Genomic DNA, 12,888 nt, shown 5'->3' with positions numbered 1-12,888 from the left:
TATTGTAAGACAAATATCCAGGATCTCAATTTAATAATCATTTAAATCCTTCAGATTTGAATATTTACTTAAAGAGGGTGCACCTTAAATTCTTAAATCTTACCATAACCTGGTTTAAGTTGTTATGATCACGTATTTAACAGTTGCTTTAATTTAGAAATAGCATTGACATTTCGATATATTTCTGGGGTTTAATGGTGAATTAAATCAAAACTACTGTATTTAACTACAAGGAAATTACATTCAAGATTCAAGATTGTTTCAAACAAGTAATTTGTTAAGGAACAGCTGATTAGATCAAAGAAAAAAAATGTTTTAAGGACTGGAACATATTTGCTGTTCAAGCCATCTGTTCATCACAAATCTTCCTGCAGCAGACTGAATTACCTGCAGCACTGCTGGTGAGTGGAAAATGTGATTCTGTCTCCTGTCCAGGTTTCCCTTTGTGTTGCTCATCTAACTTTGATGCATCTGTGACTCATTTTATGGATATAGGTGTACTGTCTGAAAGGGACACTGTAGGCTAATAATATAAGACTGTCTCATAGTTACAGGACTGCAAATGTCTGACTGCTAATTGCACATTTACAGAAACAGTTCATCATGCACCAACCCATGCACTGACATTTGATTGTGTTCAGTTTAAAAGAGTGAGGACATTGTCTAATTACTGTTTGGTTGGAGTTTAACACTAGAATTACTGAGCTTTTTTTTCCCCTGGTGCAAGTCCCTACTACTAGATTTACTAGCCCTGAGCAAATTTGCGTAAATTCCCCTGACCCTAACACCTCTTGGCACCCCGCTGAGATTTTCACAGGCCTTCAGCTCCATTGTTCTCCTGCTTTTGTTGTGCAAACACACACACACACCCCCAACCATGAGAGATTCAGGTCTTTCCTTCCCTGCAAGGCTACTTTCCTTCCTTACCTGCAGCGTACAATACACCATGGTAGTTTCTATGTGCAATATTTCTCATATGCAATATTAGTTCTTGTCAATCCTTGTCACTACATTGCATGCCTGTCCATAAACATATATATACACAGAGTTGTACACATATTTATATAGCCACAGCTTAATGACAGGTTCAGTCTGTACCAGCTACATCTCACATTTGCTAATTTACACACTGAACGTTAATATTAAGCACCCATTTCCAAACTACTAAATTATTAACTTGGCGTAGAAGTTTCACATATTCACATATTCATGATATTATATTACCCCTGACAAACTTCAGGGGTAATAATAAATAAAACTTCATGTGACAAACTTAATGTTTGTCACATGAATATGTTAGCTTCTTGTTAAAATGAACAGTTTTCTATTGGCCTAGGTGGAAATGTCTGGTTGAAAACAACAGTCAGGCAGGCACCAGCTCACTCAAGTGTGAGCTGGTGCTCATATATACATGAGTCTAATGAAGCGAGGCTCTGTGGCATTCTGTATTAAATTCAAATAGATACTCTAGTCAATTCTATTTATATATGACCAAATCACAACAACAGTTGCCTCAAGGTGTTTATATTATTGTCACAATGAGAAGCATAGAAAAAAGTGCTTGTATAAATCGAGGTGAATAGGTGAATGAGGCAAGTTGTATAAAGTGCTTTGATTGCTCAGGAAGAGTAGAAAAGCGTTGTAGCTATAAGAACCAGTCCATTATGTGTGTGGAGTTTGAACCCAAAATGCAGACTCCATTCAAATAAATGAATACGAATCTTTATTTAAAGGTGAGCCTGCAAACCCAGACAACAACAAATGAGAATGTACAAAGAGGCCACACTGGCAGACAACAATACAAACAGTATTATGCAACAAAGGGAAACTGAGGGCTTAAATACAGACATGTGGTAATCAGGGAGATGGAACACACCAGGGCACACAGCCGAACAAAATCAGGGAAAAAGGCAGAGGGACACAAAACTGAACAACACAAGAGAAAGACTAATAAAATAAAACAGGAAGTAACAAAAGATAGAATCACAAATGGGGAAGATGACTTGGCAAGGAATGGAGAGCACAGGGAAAGGTCGATAAATGAAATAAGGGCATTAATACAAACCAACAAATGTCAAGAATATAACCCAGCAAATCATGATATTAAGCACAGACACATATAAATTATCACTCTAAGGAAAAACCAGAAATACAAAATACGAATGAGAACACAACCTACGCTAAAATATAATATTAGATACACTCAAAACAGAAAAACTACAACAAACCAGGTCAAACAGAGAATATCAAACAGAAACTGAAAGTCCAAAACTGAAAACACTAGGTCCAAAACCCAATATCATGCAGTACCCCACCACCCACCCACTGTCCCACTGTCCAGGGAGAGATGCCTGTAGCGACTTCCACAGTCGCTACAGGCCGGGGATGGAGCCTGCCTGTTTGCCTGACGCGCTGTCAAAGTTACGCAATAATGCGAGAGATGGAATTGTTTGCTCGTTTAATTAAAGTTTAATTAAAGTGCTTTGCGATTTTTACAGAGTAGTATCATCGGCTCCTGATTCAAACTCTTACAACATCACAGGCTCTAATATAACGAAGCGAACATGTAATGCAGCGGTCAACAAAAACTACGGCTACCTCTCTGTCAAAATCAAAACCCGTGAATGACAGACTGACAACGCCCATTTATGTCACCGCTAGCACCCACGTGACTCCCATAACAACCAAACAAATAAAAACCCAGTGATCATCAAAATTCAATACATTCAATTATGGCTCCTACAATGCCAATGCTGGCAACTCAGTTCAGCAGGTCTGCCAGCAGGCAGATGGCTGTGATGATGGAACTCTCGGGGCTGGCCGGGAGACCGACATCAGAGACAGAGCAGATCGGGGGGTATGGCCAGGTGACCTCAACGGGTTGAGGAACAAAACCAGAAACTTTGAGATGTTATAGGTGACCTAGTTGATCATACAGACAATTGGTCTTAAAGGTAAACCCTGTTTATGTATCTTCAGTAAACCACACAAACTTGGTATAGATTAAGTATTTTCGTCACTGAGCACTGACCTCACAGCCCATTGTTCATTCAGTGGTGCTTGTTTCAGTAATTGTGCAAAGGTACTGTTTATAAGGTTGGGGAAACCTGCAGTCAGGTGAGACTGAAGAAGTCACTGACTGAACTGACGAAACGTTTCTCAAACTGAAAACGTCCAGATGAACAGAATCAACTTTTGGGGATTTACTTACTTGGATGATTGAGCGCATCAAGACATTCAGGATGGTTGTTTGAACCATTTATAGTTCGAACAAGGCCAAAAAGGACAAACTGCCCTTATAAGAGCAAACAATGTAAATGTTTACACTCAGATAAGCAGCATGGACATTGTTGTTGTAAAAACAAATATAGCTCATTTCAAGATTTCTGCAGTGTATTGCTCTCATTATTTATTTATTTCTTTATCGGTTTTTTTTTTGTTGAATTATTTCTTTTATATTAAAACTTTATTTGTATCTTTTAGTTGTTATATTGTTTTATTATTGTGTAATTAATATTTTTTGTTTTTGTTTATAGATTTATTTGCTGTGCAGTACTTTGGTCGAAGTCTGTGTTTACATGTGCTACATAAACAAACTCTTTTTTTTACTTTTTTAAAGTAAATTTAATATCTTAATAAATGTAACCTTTACAATCTACAAAGCTAAGTGAAATACACATTGTATGTAAAATCACTTCTGAACACTTAATTTGGAAAATTCTAAACAGGAAAATTTCCATGTTTTGTTTTGTGCAACCTAAGGATTTTCATCCACTCGTTTTGTGGTGTTTTCGTTGTCGTCCTTATTGACCTACTGTCTTTTGAGATTTCTCTCTCTTGGTTTGTTCCAAGTGCACAGATCTATTAGATATAAAAGATTTTTATGTAATGCTACATGTAAAAACCCATGTTACAGTTGATTTAACCACAAATTAACAATAGATTATTGCAAATGTAAACCTGGTTACTAGTTTTACATCAGTATTTTGTCTTTTCTGGTGGCTGGTATATCATAAATTTTAACTTCTCTGAAATTGTGTGTAAGAAGGTTACAGTTTATTAGTTTATAAGTGTAATGTTGACTTGTTATCTTTGTGTTTTCTCCTCTGATGTATTCAGGCTAAAAGAGTCTTCCAGAAGCCCAGCACACATTTTAATGATTTCACGTGGCTCCAAGTGTGAATGTGATTAACATGAAATATCAACCTTTATTTTTAGCTATAGAATAGAATACCTTTAGTTGTAATGTTACAGGTGTACAGCAAAATGCATTTCCCTGAGTTGAATACATTTAAGGCACGTTAAAAAAAATCAAGCAAGTGCTTTCATATTATATATAAATTAAAAATAAAAAATATAAATTCAAATACAGACAAAATACCGACTATTATGAATTACAAAAGACACACGGACATCCATTTCACATTCCTTTGTGATATTGCACAGGATGTTCTGAGTGATGGCAGTGCACAGCGTTATGAGACACTTTAATGACTTCTGCAGGGGCCTTTACTGATGTGTAGCGCCGCTGATGTTTGAAGTTTCGGCTTATGTGCTGGTAGCTGAGTCTTGGTGGTTCTGTATGCTGATACGATAGCTCTCGCAGAAGCCGTAATGTCACCCTCAGTGCAGCTGGCATGCACCTGGCATATGCTGCACTAAATATGCTTTCTACTGAACCACAGTAGAAGGACACCAGCAAGTGTTTGGAGAGGTCGTAGGCAGGAGATAAAACATTTTAAATAAAGTCATTGATTTCTTTTTTTGGGGGGGGTCAAGTTATTATTTATTTAATGTTAGTAAAGTTTGTTATGTAACGTGACTGCTTTCGTTGCCCCACGCAATGTGTGGCTTCCATAATACTGTATGTAAACAAATGGATGACACAGTGCTCGTACCAACAGGGGGCGATGTTTGGTTTAGTTGCACAATAAAGCCCATTGACGAGGGTCAAGTTGGCTTCAGTTCATTTCCTTTCAATGCGACGTTCGACATAAAGGTATTATAACATTCGCTGTTATCAGCCGGAAATTTACTTAAATAAGCACTTATGGTAGATTATATATTTTCTTTCTTGACATTTCTAAGTTTAATTTAGTTGCTGTTCATTACTAGCCTCTGTGTCATTGGTAAATAGTTTTATTTTGAAAATGTGGGCAGGATGTGGTAGGCTGATTTGATGCAGGAAATTGAAGTTGAAAATGAAGGAGCGGCGAGCGAACAGGAAGAAGAAAAGGAAGCTAGCTGCAGTTTAGCTGCTTTTAGCGTTTCGATAATGGCGCCTTTAGACCTCGATAAGTACGTAGAAATAGCGAGACAGTGCAAATATCTGCCTGAAAATGATCTAAAGGTGAGTCGAAGTTTCTGGATTTAACTTCAGATAAGCTCTGTTAGTATTCGTAAAAGGTCATGGTGCGACTAGACGAGGTTTGTTCAACAAATGTGGTCGGTAGTTTTAACTGGGTTTCACGCTCAAGTAATACTCTGTTGTTTGTTTCAGCTTTTAAAAATGAATCTCACAGAATTATAACGCATGTTGACTCTGTTAAACACGTCGGTGTGAATAGTGAGGAAGGTGCCACTTAAAACATTGTAATGGGAACCACTGCTGTGTCAGTGTCTGCCGTTACCATAAGCCGTATTAACTTTAAATATAAGATATAGGTTTAACTGTGGAAAGATATCATGGTAGCCGAAATATTCCGATGAAATGTGCACTGGGGGTGTAAATAGCATAAGGAAGACAACATCTATACGTTTATTCATCCCTCTGCTCTGAGGCTTTGCTTGAAACGGCGATCAGAGCAGAGCTAAATATCAGACAGACTCTGAGTGCGTTGCAAAGAAAAATGAAACTTTCTGAAAAAGGAGTCATTTTGACTTTGTAAATGTCTCAGAATGAACTGAGATCAAAGTAGTTCCTAACTGTATTCTTTACATCCCATTTTAGTCCTTTAGTCACACTGCTGTGAAAATGTGTCACTTAAAAAAACAAGTTAATATTCAGTAGGACATTAATTACTTCATACTTGGAAATAGATGGCCCCTATTAGTGCCCGATCTGACATAGGGAGAAATCTGGACTACAGCTAGTTTAATTAACTGTAACTAGCAGTTAAACTACTTACAAGATTACCACAGAAATATGAAATGTAAAAGTCACATGACTGCAGAAACATAGCACTCAGCTGAGTGCCTACCTTGTCACAGATCATGCCTACAAATCGCCTTTAAAGAGTTCTAGCGTTTCTAGTGCTGTGGTTCGGGAGATAGTGGAAGATCCTTCAGTCTGCATGTAAAAGTGTTGTTGCACAAGATGCAGCACAGAATGTAAATCCCAACCCATTTCCCATTTTACAGTCCATCTGTAAGAATAGAATTTAATGGGCTGTGTGATACACACGCTGCCTTTAATATAGTGTGTTTCCAGGTGCCTGTGTCCACTAACCGTGTTGTGTTTTTCCTCTTGTAGAGATTATGTGATTATGTTTGTGATTTGCTGCTTGAAGAATCAAATGTTCAGCCAGTCGCTACTCCGGTTACAGTTTGTGGAGACATTCATGGTCAGGTAGGTCTGTGTGATTTTCGTTTTTGTTTTTTCTTCTTCTATAATTTTCTCCCAGGGTGATGCACAATTTTCACCATGGGCAAAATACAGAAGAAGAAAAAAATGCTTTATTTATCCCATATTTTGAAAATACTTTTGATTACAGAAGTGAATATTATTATTATTATTATTATTATTATTATTATTGACTAGTAAAATATTTAATCATCATCAAAGCAAATTGAGTTTTAAAATGGCAGTAAAACCACAACAGACTGAGCATCTGTAATATTTGCTGCACATCCAGAAGAACTTCTGTTTTAGGAAACAGTTTGTACTTAGCCCCTTCTTGTCAGTATTCGCTTTGGGTCTGAATCACCACTACAAGCTTGTCCATCTTATTATCCAAGGACCTCACATTCCCCATATAATAGCTGGAATGGACATTTCATATCCCACTCTTCCACCTCAGCTCTTTGTTTAGCTCCAGCTCTGCAGCACCATTGTCTACTTTGTAGCTCCTCCGGGATAACAGGTCTCATTCCATCATGAGCAGTGGCGTACCCTGTGCCATGAGTCAACTTGTAGCAAAAAAGAGAGAGAAAGAAACCGCTAACTAGAAAAGCGTACCATTTACCATCTAAATGGAGTGATTCTTATGTAGAGCTTTTCTACTCTCCCAGAGCACTCAGGGCGCTTTATATAACACGCCTCATTCGCACAAGCACTTTTTTCTATGCTTTAAGCGCCTTCCATCTAACATTCACACACATTCAGACTGATGGAGGCTTCAGATAGCAACTTGGGGTTAGTATCTTGTTGAAGGATATTTGGCATGCAGACTGGAGCAGCTAGGGATTGAAACGGCAACCTCCCAATCAGTAAATGACCCACTCTACCTCTAAAGCTACAGCCACCCCAATATAGGATCGGTGGCAATATGTTATTGCAGTCATAAAAAGCATTTATAATACGAATATCATTTGGAAATAAGTTAAGTTAGGGTTCTTTTTTCACTAGCACCTACTTGGCTCTGCTCAACTTGACTCTGCTCTACTCTGCTCCGGTCATTTTTAATTGCAATTAATGTGGGTGAGGTCGTTATGGCACACAACAACTGAGAACATCAAGACAATAATATACTCGCTGCTAAACCATTAGTAAACATCTGCACCTTGTCATTGGACCACGGTGTTAGTTTGTGTGTAGCCATTTCCCTCGTTGCCTGGTTTCAAAAATTCCGGGTTTGATTCTTGTGAAGGAGTCACTCTCTTGATTTATCCAGTGATGGCATGCAGTCAATTGACGTCAGGCTCGACTCGGCTCATTGGAACCCCGGCTGAGTCAGTACTAAAAAAGTACCTGGTACCAGGTACTTTTACCAGTACTGGTACCTGTTGGGAAACCCTAAAAACCAAGTTGAATCAAGTAGTTACTAGTGGAAAAGGGGTTTTTCGTACCCCAGTTTAGTTCATTTTGGTTTCAAGGTTTATTGGTACGTGTGCTAGTTCTAATTTAAATATTTTGATTGATGAGTTCTTCTTAATTTTCCTCTCTAGTTTTATGATCTATGCGAGCTCTTCAGAACTGGAGGCCAAGTACCAGACACAAATTACATTTTCATGGTAAGTAAGCTTCCTTTACTTGTGCCTGAGCTGCAGCACATTTTAAATAAATCTGAATGATGAAGGCTGTTAGGCATGTTGTAATACCATTACATAAAATGTAATGCCTCTCAGCAGCTGAATCAGCCCATGAAAACCTATCATTGAGAATTTTTGAATAACGTGTAATGTTGATAATGCATGATGTGAGGTGCCGCACATTTAAGTGGCAGGACTCATTATTGAAGAACGTGATTAATAGTTTCAGATGCCTTTGTTATTGGTTTTTGAAATTTCCCATTAAACTGTTCTCAAATTTAACTTAATATCTGAGCGTTTCTTACTTTTAGACTAGTGGGTTAGTTTATATTGTTTCTTCGTTTAGTCGACTAAGAAATTGGTCACCAGGAACATCCCTAGTTACATGTTGCTTTAACCAGTATGCATTTGCAAGTTTAATGCAACTAGTTAAAATAAAAAGCAGGTGTTCTGTTCTCATACAAATATCCACCTTTTCCAGAACCTTCTTTAATAATGTCTTCTTGTTCTTCTTCCCAGGGAGATTTTGTAGACAGAGGATATTATAGCTTGGAGACTTTTACACACCTGCTAGCTTTAAAAGCCAAGTGGCCAGATCGTATCACTCTCCTTCGAGGGAACCATGAGAGCAGACAGATAACTCAAGTGTATGGATTTTATGGTATGTACTTCACTTCATGTATTTATGGAAATACATTTTTTGTGTGTTTACTAAGTTCAAAATTCATTATTAACAATGGTTTACATTTTCTGTTTGTCTGTTGTTTGTTTTAGATGAGTGTCAGACAAAGTATGGAAATGCAAATGCCTGGCGGTATTGCACGAAAGTGTTTGATATGCTGACTGTGGCAGCTGTAAGTCTGATTTCTTCTCTCCGGTTACATGACATTTAACTATTGTTCCTTTTTAAATGCAGCATAATTGGAACCAGTGCAACCATAAAGACATCTTAAGTAGCTATTAACCCCCTGTATGCTATCTTTATGTAAATGGCTGCTTGTTACTTCATTTAATACATTATCATAATAAGCTCCAACTTAAAACATTGCGTCTTTAGCATCACAACAAAACAAAGAGCACACTGGTTTACATTACATTTTCTTAATTTTGGGGGGTTTTAATATTAAAAGGTGCCTTTATCCAGCAGGCAGTTAGCTTTGCATTAAATATTTATTACGGCATTCATCATCACAGACAGAGCCCAACAAGGATCAAGGCAATAATTCTCCAGGAATTCAATTAAAAAGTACTCTGAGGTTACTTCTTTCTTTTAATGATCTTATGGATATACAAGTATCCATATAATCTTCTGTAACAGGTGTATTACCAACACAAAAATATAGAACGCCAGAAAACAACTCACTCCATACATAAACGCTAGATGCAATCAGTGCTAAACCCATTGAAAGTGGTCATGACACAGCCAGAATCATAACCATGACCGTCATCGCAAGCTAGTCTGTTTCAACAGCAGGAAGATAGATTTCAAGAAATTATGCATCCAAGGCCTCAGCTCGCTCATGATTTTGGATGTGTTCTTGCTTTTAGAGAAGAGTAAGAACAGTAAAGTGTGGCAGACATTTTTGTAGAGTAAGGGTGTTTTCACATCAATTTTATTGATTATTTTATTGGTTTATTCTGGTCCCAATCAATTTATGAGTTAATAAACTTGTAGCTTTTCCCTATGATTTGGTTTGAGAAAAATCCAAGTGAACTCAAAGGAAACCAGAATGAGCCGCTAGAAACCACGTGAGAATATTTAGTCCACTTATTGGCCAGGTGTGTCTGGGGAGTGAGCAAATACAGGAAGAAGGTGGTGTTTGTGGGACCGTCGGAGAATTTACGTTCACAGCTAGTTGCTAGCTCATACAGATCATTTTTGCATCTATAGTACCTTTCCACAATCTGGAATATAAAGCGTACATGGCTACAATGCACACTTGGTAGTTGGTCTGGATCAAGGGCTGCAAGGATCCATTGAGTAATTCAAATAATTTGATTATAAAAAATCTTCAACCCACATTCTTTGCTTCAGTGCATTGTTTAACACACGGCTGTGTAGCCTGCCAATGTGTTAAACAATGGAGACGTTTAACCAATGAGCCTCCTGAATTTATATTAAAATATGCAGATGAACTGTTAACTTAGTCTGATACCAAGTTTACTTGCACACTGAACTCAAACATGAGCGGACACCAGAACTGCCTCGTTTCAGAACTCTTTTTGCCTCCTATTAATGTTAGGAAGCCAGAAAGAAGACATAGTAAAGATAATTTGTTATGCCTTAGTTTAGATTGAATATATGTCTTTTGACTGTATTGGGATTATTTATGTATTTTTGTATTTAAGAAAATGTTTCTTTTAAAATAATTTTAATATGGCACATACATGCAATCGAAGAGTTGAGTTTAAATTTGTTCACAAATTTGTTGTATGCAGTTAAGTTTTAAAACATTGCAGTTTCTAAAATTTTCTCAAAAACCAGTGAGCAGTTCATTCTGAAAGCCTTGGGGTTTTTTCTCTTTTTGGGATATTTATTGCTTATTAATAAGAAGAAAGTATTTCTTAGCATATTACATGATTGATCAATGGAATAATCAATAGATTACTTGATTTCAAAAATAATCGATAGCTGCAGTCCTAGATTGAGGTCAGATCATGTTCACTCCATAAACAAACCGTTCTGGAGTTGATTCAGAACTGCTCTGAGACCACTTCCTCCAAATGATCTCAGTATGCTTGTTTGGCGATTCACATCTGCACAAATGAATCTGGCCAAACCAGACTTTGATTTAAACAGACTAAACACAGAAGGTGTGAAAACACTCTGACACTGCCCTCTTCAGTTCTGCTACCAGATCTCATGAGCACTCTTTAGCAGCTGAATGTAGTGCACTTCAAACTTTCCTGAAATTTGTTCTGCTGTCAGGATTTTCCAGTTTGTGAAAGAGTAGAACAGAGACAAGCAGATGGCAACTTTGAAGTGTTGCTAATAGAGATGTCTATTGACTTGGGTTTATTCATTGATTTGTTCATAATAGTATGTTTTAAACCCTAATCCCAGTTGATAGATGAGCAGATCCTGTGTGTCCATGGTGGTCTCTCACCGGACATCAAGACTTTGGACCAGATCCGAACCATCGAACGCAACCAGGAGATTCCTCACAAGGGGGCTTTTTGTGATCTTGTGTGGTCAGATCCAGAGGATGTGGACACCTGGGCTATCAGTCCACGAGGTGCTGGCTGGCTTTTTGGCTCCAAGGTTACTAATGAGGTATGTTGAGCCATCCGTGTTGGAAAACCAGTCATTGGAAAGCATCCTTTAACCCAGGTGTGTCAACCTCCTTTTACTTACTTCTCTAATCTGTTGTGTTTTAGTTTGTTCACATCAACAACTTGAAGCTCATCTGCCGTGCACACCAGCTGGTTCACGAAGGCTACAAGTTCATGTTTGATGAGAAACTGGTGACCGTGTGGTCAGCGCCCAACTACTGCTACCGCTGTGGGAACATTGCCTCCATCATGGTCTTCAAGGACGTCAACAGACGAGAGCCCAAGCTGTTTCGAGCCGTTCCCGACTCTGAACGTGTGATACCTCCTCGAACAACCACCCCCTACTTCCTCTAATGATAAAGCAGAGTTTTCTCTTAGCTCTACCCTCTGGACTTCTCATCCCTCAAATATTATTCAGCAAAAGATTACATGCAGGAAATCTTATAAGACTTCCTGGATTTTGTTTTTTGCACTTCTCTCTGTGCAGCTGAAGAGCACCTGTTGGGTCAGCCATCAGATCCATGCCGTGCTTCCTTCCTTTTTTGTAAACTCACAACATGTTTTAGGAAATTAACACAAGTTAAGAGTGTTTTGAGTAGCAAAGAGTTTCTTTAAGCTACAGTCTGTTTGCACCACACCCACATTCTGCCATAAAAGTAGGAAAAATATCTTTTTATACACCCAATGCCAGACTCATACTGTTAAATGACTTCATATTTTAAATAATTACAATTTTTGATCTTATGTATCCCTCCCAAGGAAAGTAATTGACAAATATTTATAGTAGCGCGTGCCAACAATAGATGCATATAAGTGAAGTGATAAATACTGTTTCCTTTGATTCACTGTGTAAAAAGCTCCTGAGCGATTCTCTCAGCGTTTTGCCTTAACTGCTGATTTCATACTTTAGCTTCAGTTTAGTTTTCCTTTTTTATTTATTCAGTTCAAAAAGTGTCTTGCTACTGCACATGGATTTTTTTTTTCTTTTTTAAATGGCAAGTTCCCACAGGTATCTTTCTTTTTAAAATTTCCCATCCATCTCTGCAGTGTGATGAATTATGGCATTTTATAAGCAGAATCTTTAATTGTGGAAAAATAAATAGCTGAAAAGTAGCTGTAATTCTAGGAGAGCATAGGCCTCTTTAACATTGTTTTCCTGTTTTTGTTTTTTGTTGTTTTAATTTCAATAAAACATTCTTCCTTAATATTTGCAAGTAGTTGTCATTTGAACCTTACTAATGATGTAATTTTGGCCCAGGATTGCCAAACTCAAATTTACTGAGGCTAAATGTAGGTAAAAGGGAGAGGTTTCAAATGACAGAAGCTATCTAGAGCAACCACATCTCTTACCTGACGTGACCCTTCAAAATTTACCCAAAATGCACTTTTTGAAGTTCTCTCCATCAATCATCAGACAACAGATCA

At 37.8% G+C, this 12,888-nt stretch overlaps 1 protein-coding gene across 1 annotated transcript; it reads left to right on the top strand.

Moving 5' to 3' along the window:
• The first annotated feature begins 5,181 nt into the window (after nt 1-5,181).
• ppp6c (protein phosphatase 6, catalytic subunit) lies at nt 5,182-12,670 on the top strand. The gene is made up of 7 exons (XM_040048615.1): nt 5,182-5,350; nt 6,473-6,568; nt 8,107-8,172; nt 8,710-8,851; nt 8,965-9,044; nt 11,255-11,464; nt 11,569-12,670. Exons 1-7 carry the CDS (start codon nt 5,276-5,278, stop codon nt 11,815-11,817), a joined length of 918 nt encoding a protein of 305 aa, XP_039904549.1. The 5' UTR covers nt 5,182-5,275; the 3' UTR covers nt 11,818-12,670.
• The last annotated feature ends 218 nt before the right edge of the window (nt 12,671-12,888 follow it).

This window comes from Simochromis diagramma, unplaced genomic scaffold (assembly GCF_900408965.1).
Source record: "Simochromis diagramma unplaced genomic scaffold, fSimDia1.1 OVJJ01000683.1, whole genome shotgun sequence".
Lineage (NCBI taxonomy): Eukaryota > Metazoa > Chordata > Actinopteri > Cichliformes > Cichlidae > Simochromis > Simochromis diagramma.
The sequence above is the reverse complement of the archived record's forward strand: the minus strand, read 5'-3'. Positions and strand labels throughout refer to the sequence as shown.